General features: G+C 37.8%; 1 protein-coding gene across 3 annotated transcripts in view; it reads right to left on the bottom strand.

Annotated features, from left to right (window-relative positions):
• Window positions 1–22148, bottom strand: part of igsf9a (immunoglobulin superfamily, member 9a) — a 46178-nt gene extending 24030 nt beyond the window's left edge. For 2 of the 3 annotated variants that reach the window (XM_051685685.1, XM_051685684.1), the window contains exons 1-3: window positions 21313–22147; window positions 6979–7071; window positions 6143–6337 (exon numbers count right to left, since the gene is read on the bottom strand). In XM_051685685.1, coding sequence (XP_051541645.1) covers window positions 6143–6337; window positions 6979–7045 — 262 coding nt within the window. In that variant the 5' untranslated portion in view covers window positions 7046–7071; window positions 21313–22147. Of the gene's footprint in view, window positions 1–6142; window positions 6338–6978; window positions 7072–21312 lie in introns of all 3 variants that reach the window. The other variant, XM_051685686.1, reaches the window with a different exon arrangement.
• Window positions 22149–24020: the final 1872 nt, after the last annotated feature.

Raw genomic sequence — 24020 nt, 5'->3', positions numbered from 1 at the left:
CATTAACTGGGATCCCAAGAGGAGTGGAGTGACTGTGGAAACACAGTCTGAGATAACAGCTGAAAAAACCACAGTCCATTCACCCCTGTTTATTTTACCCACACGAAAGCCAGAGGTCAGGAAAAAAGGGTCACAGACACGATCCCACAGGATTTGGGCCATACAATGTTTTCCTGTCCAAGCCGAACACACAAGGTATAAGCCTGCACTAAAATGTTGCCATGGTACCTGCTGCCAGTGGTGTGGATTTGAATTTAGTTGCTGTGGTGACAGGGATTTAAATCAGTTTGAGGGCGGGGCTTCAGAGGAGGTTGAACTCTCGAGTTACTCAACACTCTTGAAAACAGCTAAGGAAAAATAATCTGCAATGTTTAATATATAACGGCTACTATAGAAGGGAAACCAATACCGTTTAAGTCTTAGAGATAAAGTGCATCTAACTGCCTACAGGGAATCTCTTAAATATCTCGATTGTTTCTCCTACACAGCAATGAGATTTAATGGAAAGCAAACTGAGACTTTTTCTGCAGTCTCCTGCATCTAAGATTTTTCTTGCAATGTTTTACATTGTGCGCTGATTTGCCAATATTTCAAACTCTGCAATCAAAAAACATCTTTTTGCAGAGATTTCAATAGGAACTCAAACATTTCTCATCAAATGTGTTGTTATGATTCCCATATTTATAGCTCTATACATATATGTCAATTGTCTCGTATATTTCTCGTATATTTTTATTTTTCAAATAGAATTTTAGGAAAAAAACATTTGAAACAAAGTTTATACAGTAACATTTTACAATAGGGTTGTGTATACATTAGCATTAGTTAAGTTTATATTTAAGTACTGTATGTAAGTTTATAATGCATTAACTAATGTTTACGCATAAAACTTTTAATGTCAAAAATGTATTTGTGTATGTAGTGATAGACATTATATTAATAAACGCTGTAAAAGTATTGCTCATTGCTAGTCCATCTTAACTGTTGTGTTAAAAGAATAATCCAGGTTCAATACAAATTAAGCTCAATCTACAGCATTTGTGGCCTAATGTTGATTACCACAAAAATTTATTTCGACTCATCCCTCTTTTCTTTTAAAAAATAAAAAAAATCGAGGTTACAGTGAGACTTACAATGGAAATGAATGGGGCCAATTTTTGGAGGGTTTAAAAGCAGAAATATGAAGCTTATTCTTTTATAAAAGCACTTACATTAATTCTTCTGTTAAAACTTGTTTATTATTTGAGCTGTAAAGTAAGTAATTTCTGTGGAATTAAAGGGTTTATGGCAAGGCACCAAAGTAGTAAAACTGGATATAACTTTTCACAGAAAATGTTATTGTGATTTTATCACACTAAAATCATGTTAACATGCATATTGTTTACACCTTGAGGCTATACTTTTGAAACAGCGAGTATTTTAACATTTATGGATTGGCCCCATTCACTTCCGTTGTAAGTGCCTCTCTGTAACGCAGATTTTTAATTTAATTTTAAATACATTTTTATGGTAATCAGCAGTATGCCACAAATTCTGACAACTGAGTTTATTTTAAATTGATCGTGGAATATTCCTTTAACTACTGTTAATGTATACAACCTTATTGTAAAGTGTTACCGATGATACTTACATGAAACATAACTGAAAACTCCATTAAGTCACCTGAGCTCTGAAAGAGCAACCTGAGCAATACCAGTTTTCTTTGGGTATAGTTTGGATACGAGTAAACTAAGCCTAGAGGGCACAGAATTTTTGCCCATTTATGAATGATAAAGGAAGGACTGGGAATGTATCTCCTAACCGCCATCTATATTTTTTCAAATATGTGAATGCATAAAAAACATGATCTGTGTGTTCAACTGTTTTCTGGTCCAGCAAAGATTTCTTTCATGTTTTCACAACCACACATTAACTCTGTTCATTTGTTTACTTATGTGTGACTAACCATGTCTCTCTGAGCAAACCCCGGTCATACAAACAGAAGCTCACTCCGTTGCTTAGTCAACAGCAAGTCAAATCTCAGGAGAAACTAATATTAGGCTCCTTAATGTATGAAGTAACATGTGATGTCAATTGCATCCAATACAACAGTATAGATTATTACAGACTTGCTTTAGCATACAAAGCAAATGTTCGATAAGATTTATGTTATAACTGGTAATTCATGTTTAAAATCAGCATAAAAAAACAAAACAAATAGTTCTGACTCTAAATTCTGATTGGATGAGCCGCATTCAAATAAACACACCTGTGTGCACACATTCTCCATAAATGTGCCAAGTTATTACATATTATTCTGGTTATTATTATCAATAATAAATGTAAAACTTTTAACTTTTTATGCAACAATGGTGTCTTTAATCACACATTATCAGACAGTGAGAGCATTTACACACTTGATCTTACACCAATTATTACTCCATAACCCAACAGCATATAAATTCATGTAAATGGCTTAAAAAGAGTTTATCAAGGAAAGGTCAATAAAAATTTTATGCAAAAAAAAAAAAAATCTCCTGGTATTTTCACGAACAACAGTCTCTAGAGTTACTCCGAATGGTACCAAAAACAAAAGAACATCCAATGAGAAGTAGTTCTGCAGACGGAAATGCCTTGTTGATAACAGAGGTCAGTGGAGAATGGCCAGACTGACAGAAAGGCTACGGTAACTCAGATAACCACTCTGTACAATTGTAGTGAGCAGAATAGCATCTCAGAATGCACAACATGTCGAACCTTGAGGCGGATAGGCTACACCAGCAGAAGACCACGTCGGGCAGGTGAGTGTACTTGAGAAATGACTTGTAATATCGTTATTTTGAGTACAACCGAAGTCAACCTTTCCACTCTTCTAAATTTTAGGCTCATGATTATATGTCTGCAGATTGTTTTCAATGAATCCAGTGACTTCAGGCTATGAAACTTAGAGTCTAAAGTCCTCTGCCTTGTGTCCAAGAGATATTGTGTCACCTATTGGCACAGGTTTCCCAGATAAGGACTCTCCAGTTTCAATTCAGAAAAGCGAGGGTCAGCTTTCACTTTAAATCTGTCATCAGTATTCGTGTTATTGTGCTTCAAAAAACTGAAATTTGAATCATGATGGGCTGCTGGGAGGCTGAGTGGTTTGTTTAGATGAATGGCCTTTGAAAATAACGTGCTGCTGGTTAGGAAGAGTTTTTACTCAAAAGGTAGCAAAAGAAGGGGGAAGGCAGACTTGTGAAATAGAGGGCATCTTCAAGTCTTCAGATGTTGATGTTCTTCAACAGAAAACTGCTTTTCTAGAAAAAATATCTAAACATCATCCAAACTAGATACATTTACTTGAGAGGCAAAAATTGTGTAAGATTACAAGTCTAAATTGTTTTTTTTCTTTGTTTTTTCCTTTTCTTAAGGATAATTTCTTGCCAAATAGGGTAATATAAATGAACTTACTTTAAGATATATTCTCTAAAAAGAAGTCTTAATATCTTACAAAATTTAGCTTCTCATGTAAATCTATCTCGTTTTAAGGATGCTTAGATATTTTACTGGAAAACAAGACAAAAATACTTATTAACAATACTATGATTGGGATCTCTACTGCACTATACTGACAATGGTCAATCTAATTTGTAGTTTCTAATTAGCAAATTTCTCTGATCTGGTTGTAGTATACCACCGTAACCACCATATAACCTGAATGTGCTTTTAATTATGTAAGGTTTAACAGCCTTCGCATCTTATATCTTACACCTTAGTGAATTAATATGACATTGAGCTCCACAATGGACACATGAGACACATGAAATTCAAACCAAGCTCACCCTTCACCTCTTCCCATGCTGCACCTGACCCCCCACCCCCCAACCCCAGTTGCAGTTTGGGACGGCCAAATATTAAATGAACAAAAAAGTCCCGGCTTTACACCTTTTGTTTTCTTCGTTTCACATCACATAAGGTGAAAGTTGTGACGCCCTTTGACATTTCTTCTGCAGTTGATATGTTCCTGATTCTTTGCCTCTTTTCTCAAGGAAAAGAAATGCTAAACCCTTGAACAAATGTGAGTTAAATCAATATTCAGTGCCATTCAGTCTCGTAAGAACTAGAAAACACACACAAAAAACAAAACAAAAATCCTGGTTTGGCATCATTCTCATCCAAACCTTCAAGATGAAGTGTGTAAATGTTTTTGATGTTAAAAAACTTTCTACATTCCAGATTAATATGTAGAGACAACTGTCTACACTGTAAGTAAGCCATTCATACTGTAGGTTGATCCCCTGGAAAACACTGTGGCTCTGTGACGCAAAACATCGCTCTATTTGTTGGAACATCCTGACCATCCCAACACATCAACATTGACTCAACCAAAGACATTAGTTTGGGGCAGGACTATTGGTTTGTTTGTCCAATGACAGAAGATGGGATTGTTCCGGAAAACTGTTGGTAAACAATCATTCATTTTGCAATGCCATTTAGTGGCACTAGTGGCACAGAAACTACACACTTCAACTTTAACTCATACATTTGCTCATAAACCATTGCTTGTTGCGTGAGTAAATAATTTTTGCTTTTAAAGAATTGCTTGCTGCATGAGTAAATTAATATAAATTTGAACTGTTAAGATTTATTGCTGATTCCCAAGTTTGCATTCCATCGTCCTGGCAAAATCGCCACAGACAAAATGCAGTGCAGTCTTCCAGAATTTGTGTAAATGCAAAGGGATGCATTGTGGTCATGCATAAACTGTAGGGCTAAATTGCTGCCTGAGAGGTTAGGACTCGTCCATGTACAGAAACTTGCAGTGTTACCACGGCAGCCTGTTTTTTTCTGTTAGAGCCATTGTGTTTTTAAGGACAGAGAAAAAGAAAAAGGTATTTTCAAGCTATTCAAAGCCTCTTTTCCCCATAGACACCCTTTGTGTCCCAGCTCCCAAACAGACAATAGGAACTTCTGCAATGAGAGGGGGAGAAACTTGCAGGTCTCACAGCATGCAAAATAGCACAGTTACTGTATAAGCTGAGACATGAAACAAACGAAATAAGAAGGAGGTGAGAGATTCTGCATTGTGAATAGTAGGATGTATGTACCAATTAGGGGTTATGTCCAAGGATGTAACCAAATGTTCATGGCTGGGGGGGACCAAAATATAGGCTTAAGAACCTGCCACTGAAACAAAACTATATTAACTGACCACTAATCTGAATATAATAGTGACTACGTTTACATGAACTCCAGAAAGCAGCTTATTGCGAGAAAACGTGTTATTGCGAGAAAGTTGTGTTCCTGTTTACATGCACTGTATAAACATATACATCGGCTCAGTCAGTAAGAAGCGTTCTCCACAGCAACGTAATTTCCTGCGACACTTGTGTAAATAACAAACATGGCATCTGAGGAAAACTTTGCTATTTTATTCTCTGTTGCTTTGCTTTGTTTCCAGATATTCCAGAGATGTTGCTGTGTATTGTTTCCTTAACTTTCTATTGCGATCTACAGCGGAATTTTGCTTCAACAGTGGACTTTCCCTCTTACATAAAATTCTGGGATTCCCCCAATATACGAGTGTATATACGCCAATGTGAGGGACAGTCGATATTTTACATTGGTGTGTATAAATGGGTATAGTTTATAGTGTATGTGCTTTTCCCACTGTACTCCCAGAAATGTTTTATTCTTTCTGCTGTGTTGACGTTAGTTATCCAGTCTGTTCATGCACATGCGCACTCTTCAATTACCCATCAGAATGTCGCTTATGTGTTTACATGGCCAAATAAGCAGCGTTCTCCGGGAGAAACCTGGATGTGTAAAACCGATTTCTCTTTATCCCTTAAATAGCATAAGGAAATCGCCGTTCTTGTTTACATGTTTCAGAATGCCACTTTCTGGAAAAATCCTGCAATACACCGTTTTCTTAAGTGCATGTAAACATGGTCAGTGTCAATGGTGGTTACGACCCTGATTGCGTTGACTAGTTGAACTCTCATGCAATTTGAATAATTTGAAATGGTGCATATTTGAATGTAATTTAAGTCTGTGGAAGAGCTGGATGCAAGTTAAGCATTGACCTGTCATTGACTTTTCTGTCTAACAAACTGAATAGTAAACATTTGTAGTTATGTAAGTCCTATTTACAATAAGTTCTCAGTATTCAGGAACTCACCGTCATAGTTGGGATGCACACGAGGGTCATGCACTCCAAACTGGATGAGGATGGCAATATCATAGTCCTGACGCACCCACTCTATGACGTGCTGCGGGGCTGAACTGCCCTGGTCAGGGGCAGGTAAATTGCACGTCAACACAGCAGTGCCCCCTTTCTTGGCACGGACAACAATCTCAGTGGCATTTGTTAGACCTGAGGTAATGAGAAAAATAAAAATGAGAAATAAAACCACAACTGCATAGTTCACAGATAACATAGGCATTAACATCCTTTTTAACATCATTTAATTTGTTTTGGTTAAAATGTGTATACACTGTATGTATAATGGAAAGTTAATATTTTTATATGCTTTCACCGTTTCTTTGAAGTGTTTCCACAGTTTATCACTTAAAGGGATAGTTCACCCAAAAAAAGAAAATTCGGTCATAATTTTTTCAACCTTAACTGATAATGCACAAAAGCGAATGGGATAAGACAGTTGCAACACATTTTCAGATTTTCTGTGAATAACGACTTAAATTTTGATATGTTCCTCACACAGAGCTTTTGTATGGCTACAGTAGACTTGGCATTTAGTGCATAAGTCATATGGACTAATTTTATGGTGCTTTTATGGTACTTTTCTGTCCTTTTTAGGGCTTGACAGCCCCTGGAAAAAACAGTTTGAACATTCTGCTAAACGTTTCCTTTTGTGTTCCAATGAAGAAACAACAAGAGTGTGAGTAATGATAATTGAACCTTTATTTGTGGGTGAACTATTCCTGCAGTGTGATGTATGTGCTTTTGCACACGTGTCCATTGTTAAAGTAGTCTAGTTACTGTAAAATACTCACTGAATAGGCACAAGGCTGCAACAATGACTTCCAACAGAGGAAGCATCTTCTGTGTCATGGTGGACATTCATAAAGACTCACATATCTCTGAACCTGCAGGATATCAAACATCAAGATCAAAACAACAGGCAGACAATGCATAAAAACAAACCTCACAGAAAGCATTATACTAAACATCCAACTTCATTGGCTGTTATTACTGTACCTGAATCCTATGATATGTCACAAACACTTCCCCAATCCCAACTGTTCCTGTAATCTCTAAGCACACAGTGGGATTATGGGATTTTATGTATGTATTGTATCTCGTATTTACACATAAAGCTCAACAAAAAATCTGGATTGAACTCACTCATGTATAAACTTAGTGGTTACAAACCCTAATGCACACAGAAAGGAAGGTTGGAAAATGAGCTCCATAAGCTGCTATGAGTCAAAGAGGTTAAAGTACAGTCTGGCACATGATGCCTTCATCTTTACGCTCATCACTGTGTAAGCCGTTTCCCATTCGTAAACATATGAGCACACATAAACGTGATTGAACACACTACATCTAGTAAAATAGCCTCTCATTTATTAAAGATCTATTTAAGGTGGCCTGGGTAGCTCAGCGAGTAAAGGCGCTGACTACCACACCTGGAGTTCATGAGTTAGAATCCCAGGGTGTGCTGAGTGACTCCAGCCAGGTCTCCTAAGCAACCAAATTGGCCTGGTTGCTAGGGAGGGTAGAGTCACATGGGGTAACCTCCACGTGGTCGCTATAATGTGTGGTTCTCATTCTCGGTGGGGCACGTGGTGAGTTGTGTGTGGATACCGCAGTAGATGGCGTGAAGCCTCCACACGCGCTATGTCTCTGCAGTAACAAGTCACATGATAAGATTGCATGGGTTGACAGTCTCAGATGCAGAGGCAACTGAGATTCATCCTCTGCCACCCGGATTGAGGCGAGTCACTACACCACCACGAGGACTTAGAGTGCATTGGGAATTAGGCATTCCATATTGGGGAGAAAATAAAAAAATAAAAAAAATCTTTGCATTGAAATGTAATTTTAAAATGTATTTATTTATTTATAGATAAATCGACAGACAGACATTAGGGAAAAGGTGCTCTAATTTTTACACCACCATTCTGGTTACACTTTTTAGTTTCAGTTAAATAGTCTTGCAAAATCTTGCAATAGTCTCATAATTTTTTTTTTTTAAAGTACAAAAAATTCATGTAGTCTCTCAATTAATTTGAGATAAAAAAAAAAATGCACTTATGAAAATGATACAAGATTAAAAAAAAAATTATATTTAATGTAGCTTTTAGATGAATTATAGAAATAAATGATAAAAAAGTTATTTTCCAACCATTTTTGTTTTATTTACCCCCACACCCCTATCAGAAAGGCTCAAGTATCTCTAAATCAACACCAAAATAGAAATATGTCCCTTTTAAGTTATAATATAAAGCAATATCACACAAGCAAGAGCGGCCGGGTGCCACAGGTAATCACAGCCGTGCTGAAAATACAGCACAATTGCGAGTGGGAAGTTGCTTTTATACAACAGATCAACAAACAATAAATAAGTAGGGAAAAACTAAGAATTATCCTATGAGAATTTCAGTCACATTCAAGTGTTTTCTTGTTTACTTGAGGAACTCTTATTTTGACAAAGACACAGAAACCACAAACCACCTCTCCTCTGCCTAGTTGCAAGTTTACATCTGCTCACAACTCGGCGGTTATCAGGTAGGCGCACTGAGCATGTTTGATTACTCCGTCTGTCGCAACTCTCAGCTGTGACTGGCAGTAATGCTGAAGCTATTAGTTTAACTCTATTTCTCAGCTATAGTGTAGTAGTAATCCAAGCGACCATGGAGTGAGAGACAATTCCGGATGATTTCAAAGAAATTTGCGCACTGACTGATGACACAGTTTGACAGTGTCAGCTCAACTCGTTCATAAGTCTCACAAAATGGTTTTTTGTCACCACCTGCTGTTTTAAATCTTTAATGTCACAGGGATGAATGGAAATTCACACATCTGCACTGCTCTTACATGTTTGGAATGCCATGAACACAAGCAGAGATACAAACAAAAAAGCATCCTAAGTGTCCCAGTACTGATGGTGTGAGCTAAAGTATCAGCACTCTTGGAACACCTCTCACCTTTGAGAACCGGAACTAACTGTTGTATAATACTGGATATCATTTATCATAATCATTAGTATTAATTTAGTCACTTTTATATGAAAAACAATTGATAATGTGGGTGAAAAACACCAAGCAGCACATATATTTGAGCTATGAGTGTCATCCACAAATTTATAAAGCTTGCACATTATATACAAAATTACAGCATGTCATACTGCAGGACTCTGCGGTCACTGCTTGACATGTCATGCCAACTACCCAGATATAAACAACTTGATCTACTTGTTCTTTGTCGACATGATTTTATAGTGTGTAGGTGTACCATCAATAAGGGTCATGAGGGAGTACAGAATGTTGCGAGATGTATAAATATCCAACGCCCTCTATAAACTAAAACATTCACCACAGACAAATAGAAGACAGAGTTATCATTCTGCGGTCCTTAGTAAATCATTAACACATCAGTAAGCATTACAGAAATGTATGTATTTAAATCTATTCAGGACTGTTGCCACATCGATTAAACAATGCTGCCATAAATACTAAAGTGTGGTGTGACTCATGCGAAGGGAAAATCTAACATGAAGCCAATGCTCTACTTAGCTCTTAAACTGCAAACCCTGACCCTGCATTACGCATCAGCGCACAATGCAAATGCTTACACATTAACCCCTGTGCAATGAGGGTGAGGACTATTCTTAAAGACTCCTGATTGGGACCCCAAGACAATCCCACAGGTCACATATTTCTCACCGTGCATTCAGCTCCAAGTCTGTTTACTTTGTTTGCATCTATTGAATGATCCAGGAAACAACTTATATTGTGATACAAAATCCAAATATTTTTTTGTATTTACAGGGTGTGTATGAAGTTAAAAAAAAAATGCATTATACTGAATCAGCTCTATAGTATGCTGGTAAACCAGTTTTTCTTTGACAAAAGCTGGTGGGTATACTTTCTGCTAATGTTTGCTGCCTGTCAAGGGTTGACAGCACCATCCAAGCTAGACCAAAGTCCCACATGAATTACAAAGCAAACAAAAACTTTTATATTTACTATTGTAGTTTTAGTAAGCGGCAGTAAAACTCAATTTATTAACCTTCAGGGGCAATGGTTAGAGTATATGACCATTTCAAATAGCATCTAACAAGGGAGCAAGCATTTTACTTGCACTTGCACACTCCTTTCTCTCTGTCAGGTCTGTAACCACCAGACATATTCACCACAGGGCTGTAATCACCAGACATATTCAGATAGTGGTTAACTGGTATTGGTTTCAATTATTGATTCTTAAAAATGTACTTCCGGTCCTCCAAATCCTTAATACATGGTTACAGCCTTGCTTCAAATGACTCCAAACTAAGCTTTTAATGTTGGGAAATGGCAATATAATCACATAGGACATCGACATTGTAGGTAGTATAAATGCAAACAGTATGAATTAAAGTGTCCACGTACCTTCACCATAATATGTAAGGAATTTTATAATGGAATTAGCCGCATTCAACCACCATTATAAGAAGGATAAATGACAAATAATCAGTTATTTGTCTGAATAAAATTCTCCACCATTAAAATCGTAATACAATGGCTTGTTGTATCCGCTCACAATTTATATTTAAGGAATTAGCTTTAATAAGTTGTTGTGTGCTACGTTCAGGAGCGGGTTTGGTTATTAGCAATAATTAATCATTATCAAAGATAATGATTAATTATTAAAATCAATAGAACTTTGATTAGAATCAGTGTTAGCTTTTTAATCCTTTAAATCAACAGTCATCAAAGATAATTATCAATGATCAAAATCAACAGAATATTAATAAGGATTAATATCACCGGGGCACCACCCTGGAATCAGGGACTAATAACCAGACAGTATAGCAGTCTCAATATAGGATTGTTCTCTCAGGAAAGTCGACGTCCGGAGAACATTGACATTCGAAAGGAAAACAATGAAGGCTTTGAATCCGAGCACTGACATCCCCTGCCAGCCCTTGACACAGGTGTATGCAGAACAAACCAAACACTTCTCTGTAAAATATAACAAAGTTTATTGATACAGTAATATCAATTAATAATCAATACAATGCAGTCAATAACTTCCTACTTCCAACTACAAACTAAACAGTAACATGATTAGATATGGTAACAAAATGAGCCTATAATACATGAGAGGAAAGTATGTGTGTGTGTGTGTGTGTGTGTGTGTGTGTGTGTGTGTGTGTGTGTGTGTGTGTGAGGAGTGACGCACACAAGATGGCGGACATGGCTCTCGTGGAGAGTATGTCACGTGAGGTTTCCGGCCAGAGAATATGGCCGCAAATGTGGGCGGAGTGAGGCTGGTTAATGGCATCTGCCCATTTAGCGTGTGTCTCCACTTGCACGATAACTTAGGGACAAAGCTGAGCTTTATCGCCAAGTTATCTACAAGCCAAATGTTTGTGAGGGGTCACGTGTGTGTGCGTTTAGTAAGAGATAGAGAGAGAAAAGGGTGAGTGGGTTTTCGCGATCGTGGGGGAAGGCAACTGTTAGTTTATCATTTAGAGATGTGGTGAACGGCTCGTAAACCATCCCGCGGTCTTTTGTTCTTTAATGGTTAAATTCAGTGTGCCAGTCTCACCCACGATAGCGGAAATACACAACAGTCCAACGTGGTTGGACTACAACACAGCAAATCTCATTCGTGGTAACAGTACGTTACAGTAATACCTTAAGTATTATTAGCAGCAATGAGTGGACTCGGCGGTCCGTAAACTGTAAAAGCAATAACCTTGATACACAAGAATGACACACTATAATAATCTATCTCTGCCCAGACGTAAACCTCTTACTTGAATTGCGTGAGGATGCAGGTAGAATGTGTGTTCATCCATCGTTTGACTCCGACTCGGTTCCCTGAAACTCGGGTGATGACGGGCGTCCGTTTCCTCACTCTGTCAGTGGGCGGTACGGCTGCTGATTCTTGGCGGGCTGGCGGAGAAAACAGCGAAGTCGACTCGGTTGAAGAGGGAAGAGAAATCTTCTTTCTTCACTTCTGCAGGCAAACAGGTGAAGACGCGGATTGCTCGGCGGCCTCCTTTGGATCCATTAGCGTGTTCGGTGGAACACGGAGAAATCTCAACTCATCCAGTGAGATGGAGATTGTATGGCCAAAACTTCAAGTCGTACGTTACTTCCTTGTGCAACAAGGCTATACTTGAGAGCAGCAGAGCTGCGTCTAGACACGGCACATAATGTCGCTGGAAGCAACACCCAGAAAGAAAAAGAGGTTTTTCTACTCCCGATGACGTCATGGTTGAGGGGCGCGTTCTGTCATGCGCCTCATCCAATAGGAGTTGAGAGTTCGATCCTTCAGAATTTCACAGATAGGTGTAAAGTGAACAAGGCTTCATGTGATTTGTAGTCTGTTTTGGACTCCCCCTTTGTTTGATTTTAGTTCAGTTGTTATCAGTTAGGCTTTATGACTGTATGTAGGCCTCAGTCAGGCTTTATGACTGTATGTAGGCCTGCCTTTGTCTTATATTTGAATACATGAGGCCCAACATAGGGAATTATGATTAATTCACTTATTGGAGTTATACTATTCTCATGGCTTAAGTGAGTTGTACAGAAAGTGAATGGAAATGATTGGTTCATGAAATGATCGGAAAATTGAACTTCATGGAGAACCATTCGATACTTCTTTGAGTCTAACTTGATTTGCAGTCGGCTTCCTCAAATTATATTAAAGAGACATCAGCACTTTCAGCAAAAGTCTGGAGATGTACTTGCATGCCATTGAGTTTCCCTGCATTGCTTTGGTCCTTTGCCTGTGTCAGTAGAAAGTTCTGGTTGTTCCATCGATGTTTTGGACCTCTGTTAAGATCGTGGATAGTTTGTTGCTGGAATGATGAGGCGGCTTTGAAACGAGGCCTCCCGTGAGGGAGACTCACAACTCCCATCACATGTGTGAGTCGTAGAGCAGAGAAGAGAACTCTTTTTGGAACTTTGCATTCTGAGCTTCCTGAACTCTACATTGTACAAAGACAGAGGATCACCGGAGCGAGGGCTAAGAGCCATGAGGGCAAGAGCGCGGAGGATGAAGCGAGCTGAAGTGAGGAAGAAGGGAAGAGAGGGTTTGTCCGAGGTGGGGAGGCTTTGAAATTTTGAGATTGACTGCACCCCAAAGGTGTCTTGAGCCAATCAGAAGTGTCTTTTACTGGGTCACATGGTCATTTCTGTCCTACCTTCTGTAGGGGATTAATGTTCCTTGTTCCTGTTTCTCACTCGAAAAAGTACGTTTTAATCATACATTTTATATATCTTGGATACAATTGAATATATAGAAAATGTATTAACATAAACATTCCTGAAATGCAGAAAGAATATCAACAATAGTAAACATGATGTGCTTGTCATGAATGGTTTCCGTTCTGGTAAAATGACATGAATAAAACAAGATTAAAGATTATAATCATTAAATTGTCAGTTATAAGTTATTACAAATCACTAAACATATTTTAAAGGTTAGATCAGGCTACAATCATTTGTGTGATCAAATTTTTCTGTCAAAAAGAGACTGTGCGTCATGTAGTGTAGGACGATATAATGAAGTCTTCTAATAGTATTATAGCTCATAATAAATGTATATACATTGTTAAAACCCAAGAAAAGTTAGTTTTGTGATTGTGTCAAAGTTCCTGGATAAGAGTTCAAAGGGATCCTTTCAAAGACAGTAGGACAGTTTTTAACTCTCTCGTCTCATACAGAGTTTTAGCATGTGACACAGGAAATGCCTAATTTTAAGTGTGTCAAATTGGTTAAGTCGAAGGACAAAGGAGTATCTTAGCTTTCCATGGGGTTTCCATGGCAACAGTTCTTTATCTATCTCTTGGAATGTGTGTGCCAGTTGTGAGGGTTTTCTAAGAGTGTGGAAATAAGATCCATCTGAGATCTCTTAAGAGTCTCTTGCAGATGGTCGAGATGTCATATGATAACCATTAAGTTCAGGGTGTTCCTTATTTATGACATAGAAAAGAAGAATCTTGGTGCGTCCACAGAACTATCTTTGTTCATTGACAGTTTTAATGGCCAGATGCAGGCTTCAGCTAGACTCATCGTCGCATTCCTGGTTTCTCAATGCTTAGAGGCATTTCCCTGAAAAAATGCCATCTTGGTGTAATTCTGTGTTGATTCTTTTTTAAGTTCCTTCAGCTTGGTAATTACTAATTCTTCTGCCCATAAGATCCTACAACATGTTTCTAATGAATGTTCCAGTACCCTGTTATCACCCCAGTTCATTTAATCAGTGATAAGCATGATTTGGAAGTTGCAATTTCCTACTGTAAGATTACATTTGTACTCCACTTATGGTTAGGTTTAGGGTTGGGATTTGGGTTAGTGCTTAAGATTAATATGCATTCCTGTTGACTAAATTAGCAAATTTAAAACTAAAAATACAACTCGCTTTGGAAGCCACTCTGTGGATATTTCACCTGGAAACTGGAGCTCACACCTGCCCATTTGTTCAACACCACTTCCAGCTTCGGCCACTGGGGTAGTTGTTTGAATTTCAGTAAGCACAGACTGATTTCAGCTGAAGAGCTTTTGACCTACTGTCGCCAAATTCACAGTGAGTTTCACAGTTTGGAAATGGGTCAGTTTTGAAGGTTATGCTAATTCTAATTCAAGCAATTGAAAGAATTTGATTCACAACCCTATTTAATTCCTCCTTTTTTTTTTTACAGTGGACAGACTAAATTCATGTCTCTCAGTCAACAAATCTGGCTGCGTTGAAAAAGAACTGACCCAAATTTTGCGTGAAAGCTAAATATAGACTAGATCATTCATTAAAAGCTTATGGTTTTAAGCTTAATACACAAGGATTACCAGTCATTCAATTATTTATATTTGATCTATTCTGCATACAACAGACCAATGTTGAGTTAACAATGACGACAAAGTAAATCAAACATTTCTAATGAGCAAGCTGGCTTTATAAGATATAACATATCAGATAGGAATAAGGGAGTGTTAGGTTTAAAGAGCAACAAGCCCATTTTTGTGTGTGATTTTGTGTGTCATATTGATAGCCTATTAAATGAGACCAAAGACCAAATAAAACCTGACATGAAGGATGCTTTTCTCATCTAACTTCATTCACTTAATTTGTCTTGATCAATCAGATTGTTAAAAACTAGTGCTGTCAGTCGATTAAATTTTTTAATCACGATTAATTGCATAATTTTTCATAGTTAATTGCGATTAATCCTTTTTAGGAAAGAAAGCAAAACAATATATAACAATATAATGCTTTATTTAAATTTTCCAAACAAAGCTTTCCACAGTATAAAGACAGAAATGCACTAAAATAACACCAATGCAAGTAACATTAAATGTTTCCCAAAGTCTTTGTGGGAGTTTGACTAATTGATAGAACTAGTCCCCACATAGGATGCATTGTCATTGCAATGGGCATAAAATCTCTTAAACTCTCGTCCTCCACAATATTAATCACCCAACAGACTGTGGCTTTGCGCTTTGTTACAGCAACAGTGAAGCCGTGTTCAAGGCATCAGTGCCAGTGTCAAGCAGTGCATTGAACTCCACATAGTTAAGACACCTGCTTCTGTGGTAATTAAACTGCGCATTACAGAGGCTGCAAAGTACTTGATTTCTATCACAAGTCCCACCTGGGCTTGTTTTGTACCATACAAATAGCATTAAGAGTAGGGATGTCCCGATACCATTTTTTTGAGACTGAGTACGAGTACCGATACATTTTGTTTGGTACTCACCGACACCGGGTTCGATACCTGTTTTGTTTTGTTTTTTTCTGAACTGCATATCAACAGTTTATTTCAATTTTATCATCACAATGGTGTTTAAATAAATAAATTCATTAAAACTTGAAAGTATAACAATTAATTTTCAATATGATATTGTCCTATTTGTATCAAATTAAGTGCTTTTATTCAGAACCTCACAGAAAAATCTAGAATACATTGGAGTAATATTTATCAAATAAAGTGCTGCACTACAGAGCATCACAGATGTGAGATATTGCTTAAACATAATACAATTACTATTGATTTATTATTATTATTATTAGTAGTAGTAGTATAACAGTGAATATTACATTTCTGTCATACTTTTTTTTTATTTAAATTTAGCTTTTATTTTGATTGAGCTTTTATTTTGAAGTGTTTCTGTGTTGTTTTGACCAAGGAGCTCTCACATAAGATGGGAGCCAGAGATCATCTATACTGAGATAACAACCTCTGTGTTTTTAACATTGGCGAGAGCATGACGGTCAACTAGCATGTTACAACAGCAAGTCACCGTTTGTGGATACCATACAAATGAATGTGGAGAGCCATAAACTGACACCTTCCTGTCGCAAAATTGTCAGTGACTTCTCTTATAAAAAAGCAATTTTATCGTAGTAAACTGCGTATGTTGTTCATTCCTAAAGGATTGTTTAGTGTAAAACATGTTGAAGATTAGTAGACATGTGGTCAATTCATTAAATGATGAGCTGTTTCCTCAAAAAAGCAGTTTATTTAGCGTACTGAAGCATCTCCTCCACAGACATTCAAAATGAACGGCCTCTGATCTCCTCGCTAGTGTACCACCCATAGAATGTCTATGGGACCGCAGAGTTATGCTATTTTAGGCTAAGCTTGTAGGCTCCATGTGTAGAAGGGCTTTGTGGGAGCTTCCCACTACGGAAAAGCCGGTCACTACATGATTCAAAGTGATTATTAAATCGCAAAGGCTGCTATTTAATTAAATAAGTACATTGCCTGGCCAAAAAAAAAGTTGCATACTTTAATATTTCGTTATTAGCTTTGATTATGGCGTGCATTCGTCGTGGCATTGTTTTGACAAGAAATGTTTTCAATGTGACTTCACCAAATGTTTGGTGATCTCCGATCATGATCATTCAAGATTTTTTTCCGACCACATTTCTTCCGCGAAGCTGACGGTTCACCACTATCATTCCAGGTTTTAATATTGCGTTGGACAGTTCTTAACCCAATTCCAGTGATTTCAGCAATCTCCTTAGTTGCTTTCTTTGCTTGATTCAGGCCAGTAATTTGACCCTTCTGAAACACAGTAACATCTTTTCCATGACCGTCTTCCGACATGGTTAAGAAATGAGAAGCTACACACTGCATCATTTAGGGTTAAACAAATTGTTGCCAGCTGAAACATATTTATCACTGCAATAATGATTAAATCATAGGCTCATAAGTATCTGATTATTTAAATCCAGGCAGTGTATATACTCTGTTTGTGCCTCGCACTACAAAGTGAATTTAAGCTCTGTTCGCTGTCATCTGCTTCAAACAGAGCGCTCGATGCTCATGATGGTGTGTTCCTGTAAGAGCCAAGGAGAATTAAAAGGTACCTGCAGCTGGCGTCAGCACAACACTGTCTCCACACATGCACAAGTGCTCACATTTGCAGTGCGGCGCTCATGCAAACTATATATTTATATAATTAAATTGCAGCTTTTGCTGTAAAATAATCTCACTAGTACATAACGTGATTTTAATTTGTGCACTGAATGTTGACATAATGACATTCGTATGTCAGATGGTATCGGTTTTGGTATCCGAGCATTTTTACAAGTATGAGTACCAGTACAAGAGTGTGGTATTGGAACTGATACCGATACCAGTATCGGTACATCCCTAGTTAAGAGGTCTTTTCCCATCGCTGTTGTGGTGTGCGCATCAGTGTAATGAATCTGGGTGGACACATCGCAAAGGTTCCTTACTAGTCCCACCAGTCTTTTTGCTGGTTTATGCTGTATTAATGGTAAACGCGTTCATCGCAATTAACCAAATTTAATGTGTTAAACTTTCATTAATCGTATGCTATGCTGCATTAATTTTGACTGCTCTACTAAAGACACATGAAGTGACCAATAAATACCCTCTAAGATGTAACAAAGCCATTAAGTTTGAAAAGAGACAAAGAAAACACCATAAATGACTTTGCAAAGACAGAGGTTAACAAACCCCTGTGTTTTTTTCACACAAGAAACCTTCAACCATTCTCACTATAATAACACAGAGCTATCTACTTGTATAAACCATAAACACAGAAGTCATCCCATAGTGAGAAAGCTAGTGTTACTTGCTTAAGTCATCAGTTCACCAGTACAAATAAACAGACCAATCAACAAAAGCAGGCTCCGAGCAGAATCCTTGCTGATGTGACCATGGGTACACCAAAGCTGAATGGATTTAATCAACTAAATGCACTAACAATTGATTTGTAGAGGTCAGAAATCTTAAGCCATTTGCAATATTTTACAGAGCAGGCAACAATACCCTTGATAGGCAGATGATATCGCCAGATGTGCACTTTAAAAATTCTCCACACTAATTTCAGAATAATAAGAGATAATATACAACTACTGTATAGATAGATTACTGGCTCCATTATGCTCATTCTATTACTAAGTGAACAAGTTAAAAATGTTATACTGATACTGATTTCAGCTTAGAGAAGAAATGAGATCACTGTTCTTCACATACTGAAATATATTATGAGAAACCAAAAGTTGACCATGCATTTGTGATTCTTGACCAACATGCAAATTCCTGACATGACAGGGAGCAAACACAATGTTTACACAATGACAGAGAGGATGAACACATTCTTAAAGTGTCACATTCTCAATGAACGACCCCTTGCACTTCAGTCAACCATGCAAACTATGCCATTTGTAGCATTAGTGTCATTATTTAAGAGATGCATTGACTAGGCCAGTGGTTGTCAATGGGTTTTGCTTCAGGATCAAAATTTAACATGACAAGAAGTGGCAGTCCAACAAAGTACAAAAATTGTTTATCAGAAACCATTAATTCATTGCACAAAACACTAATTTGGCTAGTTTCTACCAAGTAACAAATACATTTGCACCAAAACACTGTTTGATTGGGCGTAAAGCCATTGAAGTCAGCAACAAAGAGCTTTTCCAACAATTATTTATTTAGTTGAATTTTATTATTTGCATTCAGCGTTATATTTTCCCCCCGCCATCTGCAGCTCTATCAGACCCAACCACCCAGTTTTGAGTTGCAACTCACCAATTGAGATTTGGATTTGGGATTATTCATATTCCAAAACAGTGCTAACAATGTAACAACATTGCCTATGCAGGTGACATGTAAGTGTGTATAAAGTGCTTTAATCCATGCATTGCAAGGCACTGTGTATGCCTGGTCACTGATTTATGACAGTTTGGGTCAGACAGTCAGTTATCTGTTTAATCCAGGATAATCTGGATGCAGTGACCATGTTTCCATGCACTTAAAAAAGCGGGTTATTCCAGGGCTTTTGCCGAAAGCGGCATTCTGAAACATCATGTAAACAAGAACGGCGATTTCCTTACGTCATTTAAGGGATTAAAAGAAAGCGGTTTAACACACCTAGGTTTCTCCCGGAGACAGCAGTTTATGTGGCCATGTAAACACATACGCTGTGTTCGAACAGGTTTTTGAAGAGTGTGCATGTGCGTGGAACAGACCGAATAACAATCATCATAGGATGGAGCCCAACAACAAGTCAATAAAATATTTCTGGGAGTGCAGTGGGAAAAGCATATACTCAATAAACTATACCCATTTATACACACCAATGTAAAATATCGACGATCCCTCACGCTCACACTCATACATAGAGGGAATCCCAGTGTTTTACGTAAAGGGAAATCCCACTATAGTGCAATTCTGCTGCAGGTCGCTATAGAAAGGTAAGAAAATAAACACAGAAACAACTATGGAATATCTGGAAATAAAGCAAAGCAACAGAGAATAAAATAGTGAAGTTTTCCTCATATACCATGTTTGTTATTTACACAAGCGTCACGGGGAAATTACGTTGGTCTGGAGAAAGCTGCTTACTGACCGATACCAATGTATACCGGAGTAAAGAATACGCCGTTTATACAGTGCATGTAAACAAGAACGCTGCTTTCTCGCAATACGCCATCTTCTCGCAATAACCCGCTTTCTGGTGTCCATGTAAACGTAGTCAGTGAGATTAATGGAGCACTCCAAAAAAGTGAAGGGGTAATCTCACTATAAATAAGAGTGAGAAGTTGATAAAACATTATTAGAGCAGTCTATGACCAGCGTATGAACTAACACTGCGGTGTACTGAGAATTTGACTACATTAAGCATGTGACCTGCTCTGAATCTACTGTAGAGGTGGGACCACACTGGGCTGACATTCCACAAAAAAGGAAAATCCATTGTCATAACCACTGCTTGCACTCTGTAAGAATTGTTTGCACTCAATTAGGTGAGTTTGATTAGCGTTTGAATGAACTTTGAAGACAGTACAACAAGAATTAACAAACACAAGCAAAAAAGAAGGCATTAAAATGTTGAATTGTATTACATTTTGTGTTGCAATAGACAAACAGGCCATAAATCGGAGGTCCTATGTGATAACCTAAGCTTTTTTTTTTTTATTATTGTAGGGCACTATGACGCTGGATGAAAGTTGGCATACAAGGCGATTTGGCAGGCTATACTTTGATCACATATATTAAAACATTCTCTCATCAGCCTCGATCTGCCCCCACAAACTCCCTTGGACCCCCTACTGGGGCAACAAAACCCTTGAACTCCTCCATAATGTCCCACCACTGAGAGTCAAATACTAAATAAATCAACCACCTCTAAAACAAACAAACACACTCGTAAAATTTTGTCATAATCTTCTTTGGAAAATTAAAGCAAAACGGTAGTGGTGGTTTTGTTCAACTACTTAAGTATTAAAAAAAAAAAAAAAAGAACGAACAGACAAATAGATATATAGACAGGTAGATACTTTATTGCCGACATTAATCACTTTAAACAAGCTACTTTAACAATTTCCTCTGAATTAAATACTGCTACAGTAATTTCAGTCATTCCATACTACATTCACCAAGCAACACAACTAGATTCCCTGTTATTTATCATAACGGGTGTGCGATTAAACAATATCACACAATATAATGTAAAATGTTCTCATTATTTTATTTTATTATTATTATTATTTAGAAATGTTTGACAACTCTGACCATGTCAAAAAGCCTATAGATTACAATAAACTAAGTAAAAAATAAATAAATAAATAAATAAAAAGTAGTCTATCTATTTACATCTTGTCAGAGTCAGCTCTGTTGCTTACAATATGCTCACCTGTATCACTTCATTTATCAGCTGTAGTCGGCAGCGTTGTTTTCGGAAAAATATCACGCATATAATAATTCCAAAAGAATATTACTCTTTCAGTGTTGTTTCCATATCAAAAACAATTCTTATGGATAACTTCAGAAACTTTCCAAAAAAACAAAACATTTTTTCTTCACATCGTTGTGCCCGTGGCGAAGAAAAACCAAGCGCATAAACTTTGTCTCTATGGCAGCTTTGACATCTGCGCACCTCTCGCGCGTCAGTTCACTCCTCCCCGCTTCCTTCATAACTAATGCAAACACAGGAGCGCATGCGCAGAGAGCGCACACTGACCGGTGCGCAATAAACAAGTCTGGAAAAACAAAACTTTCCATGTTAATAACAATGGAAATGTTCCTTTTTTTTATTTTAGATGTTTAAAGTTTTATTTAGACGGCTAATATTGAATACAGAAATAAACAAGGTGTGTTGTTATGTGGAGGCTGCGTACCTCAGAAACATGCAAAACAAACAGGTGGCAGATAACTTTGACCTCATAATGCAAAGGTGTGTTTATAGACTTTTTTTTTTACTTTGGCCCAGATTCTGACATTGTTTGTCATTGATATGTGAACCACTCCTGGGATTACAAACACTAAACTAATAAACGTGAAATATTGTGACAATGATATGAGTGTGTTGGTTCTTTAATGATGATTTGGGCTATATTTCTTAGACACAACGTAACTTCTACTGTAAACTCATATAGGCTATCTATCATACATTCTTCTTCTGAATAATAATTATAATCTCAGTTTATTGGAATATCGTACTTGCCTCCGTCTAGACGAGTTTTCCTGGTACTCGGGCTCGCAGGTGCCAGAGTTATTATTATCAGCATAATCATCCGAGATAGTGTGGGCGGGAAGTATGAGGTCAGACTGCGGTGTTTCTCACACTTGCAACAACTTTTCACTAGAGGGCAGTAAAGTTCTGTGTAATTCAAGGAGGTCCATGAAGGTCTAGCTCTTCAAAACGGAGCACTTACTGTATGTTTTATTTACTGCCCACTGTTTCTTAAAAATTGTATGTGAGACGCATTATGAAACGATAGACGTTTCACACAGTAGTAGGCTATGATACACTGTTGTCACATGACTGCATAATTTAGCCATTTGCGTCCATTTATTGCGTTTTTGGAGACAGTACACATGCTATATACTGCAAGAATAGAGGTGATTAGGTTGTAGTCCAAAAACCCCGGAAGAAAATTAGAGTTTTCGAGCCACGGGTTCCCTTTGGATTATCCTGTGAATTTTTATAATGGCAGGTTTTGATTTATGAGCAAAACAGTGTGTGGTAAACGTCACTTTAAAGGTGCACTCAGTAATTTTTTTTTTTAAGTACAGTTGAAGTCAGATGTTTACATACACTTAGGTTGAAGTCATTAAAACTATTTTTTTTTTTTTTTTTTTTTTTTTTAACCATTCCACAGATTTTATGTTGGCAAACTATAGTTTTGGCAAGTCATTTAGGACACCTACTTTGTGCATGACACGAGTAATTTTTCCAACAATTGTTTACGGACAGATTGTTTCACTTTTAATTGACTATATCACAATTCCAGTGGGTCAGAAGTTTACAAACACTAAGTTAACTGTGCCTTTATGCAGCTTGTAAAATTCCAGAAAATGAAGTCAAGCCTTTAGGCAATTAGCCAATTAGCTTCTGATCGGCTAATTGGAGTCAATTGGAGGTGTACCTGTGGATGTATTTAAGGCCTACCTTCAAACTCAGTGCCTCTTTGCTTGACATCATGGGAAAATCAAAAGAAATCAGCCAAGACCTCAGAAAAAAAAAATTGTGGACTTTCACGAGTCTGGTTTATCCCTGGGAGCAATTTCCAAAGGCCTGAAGGTACCACGTTCATCTGTACAAACAATAGTATGCAAGTATAAACACCATGGGACCAAGCAGCCATCATACCGCTCAGGAAGGAGACATATTCTGTCTCCTAGAGATGAACATAGTTTGGTGCGAAAAGTGCAAATCAATACGTAGATATATTGAAGCAACATCTCAAGACATCAGCCAGGAAGTTAAAGCTCGGTCGCAAATGGGTCTTCCAAATGGACAATGACCCCAAGGATCAAATCAAATCAAATTCCTTTATTATCACTCAACCATATACACAAGAGCAACAGTGGGTGAAAATCTTGGAGGGAGGGAAGCTCACCTCCGATGACGTGTCTGGCAGTTCGCACCACCCTTTGCAGGGCTTTGCGATTGAGGGTGGTGCCGTTGCCGTACCAGGCGGTGATTCAGCCAGTCAGGATGCTCTCTACAGTGTTGGTGTAGAACCGTGTGAGGATGTGGTGGTTCATTCCCAACTTCCTCAGCCGTCTCAGGAAGAAGAGCCTTCTTCACAAAAGCCTCAGTGTGGCATACCTCCAAAGTTGTGACTTAAGGACAACAAAGTCAAGGTATTGGAGTGGCCATCACAAAGCCCTGACCTCAGTCCGATAGAAAATTTGTGGGCAGAACTGAAAAAGTGTGCACGAGCAAGGAGGCCTACAAACCTGACTTTTACACCAGTTCTGTCTGGAGGAATGGGCCAAAATTCCAGCAACTTATTGTGAGAAGCTTGTGGAAGGCTACCCAAAATGTTTGACCCAAATTAAACAATTTAAAGGCAATGCTACCAAATACCAAATACTAACAAAGTGTATGTAAAC

The sequence above is a fragment of the Myxocyprinus asiaticus genome, chromosome 43 (assembly GCF_019703515.2).
Source record: "Myxocyprinus asiaticus isolate MX2 ecotype Aquarium Trade chromosome 43, UBuf_Myxa_2, whole genome shotgun sequence".
NCBI lineage: Eukaryota > Metazoa > Chordata > Actinopteri > Cypriniformes > Catostomidae > Myxocyprinus > Myxocyprinus asiaticus.
This window is presented reverse-complemented; position numbering and strand designations above follow the sequence as displayed.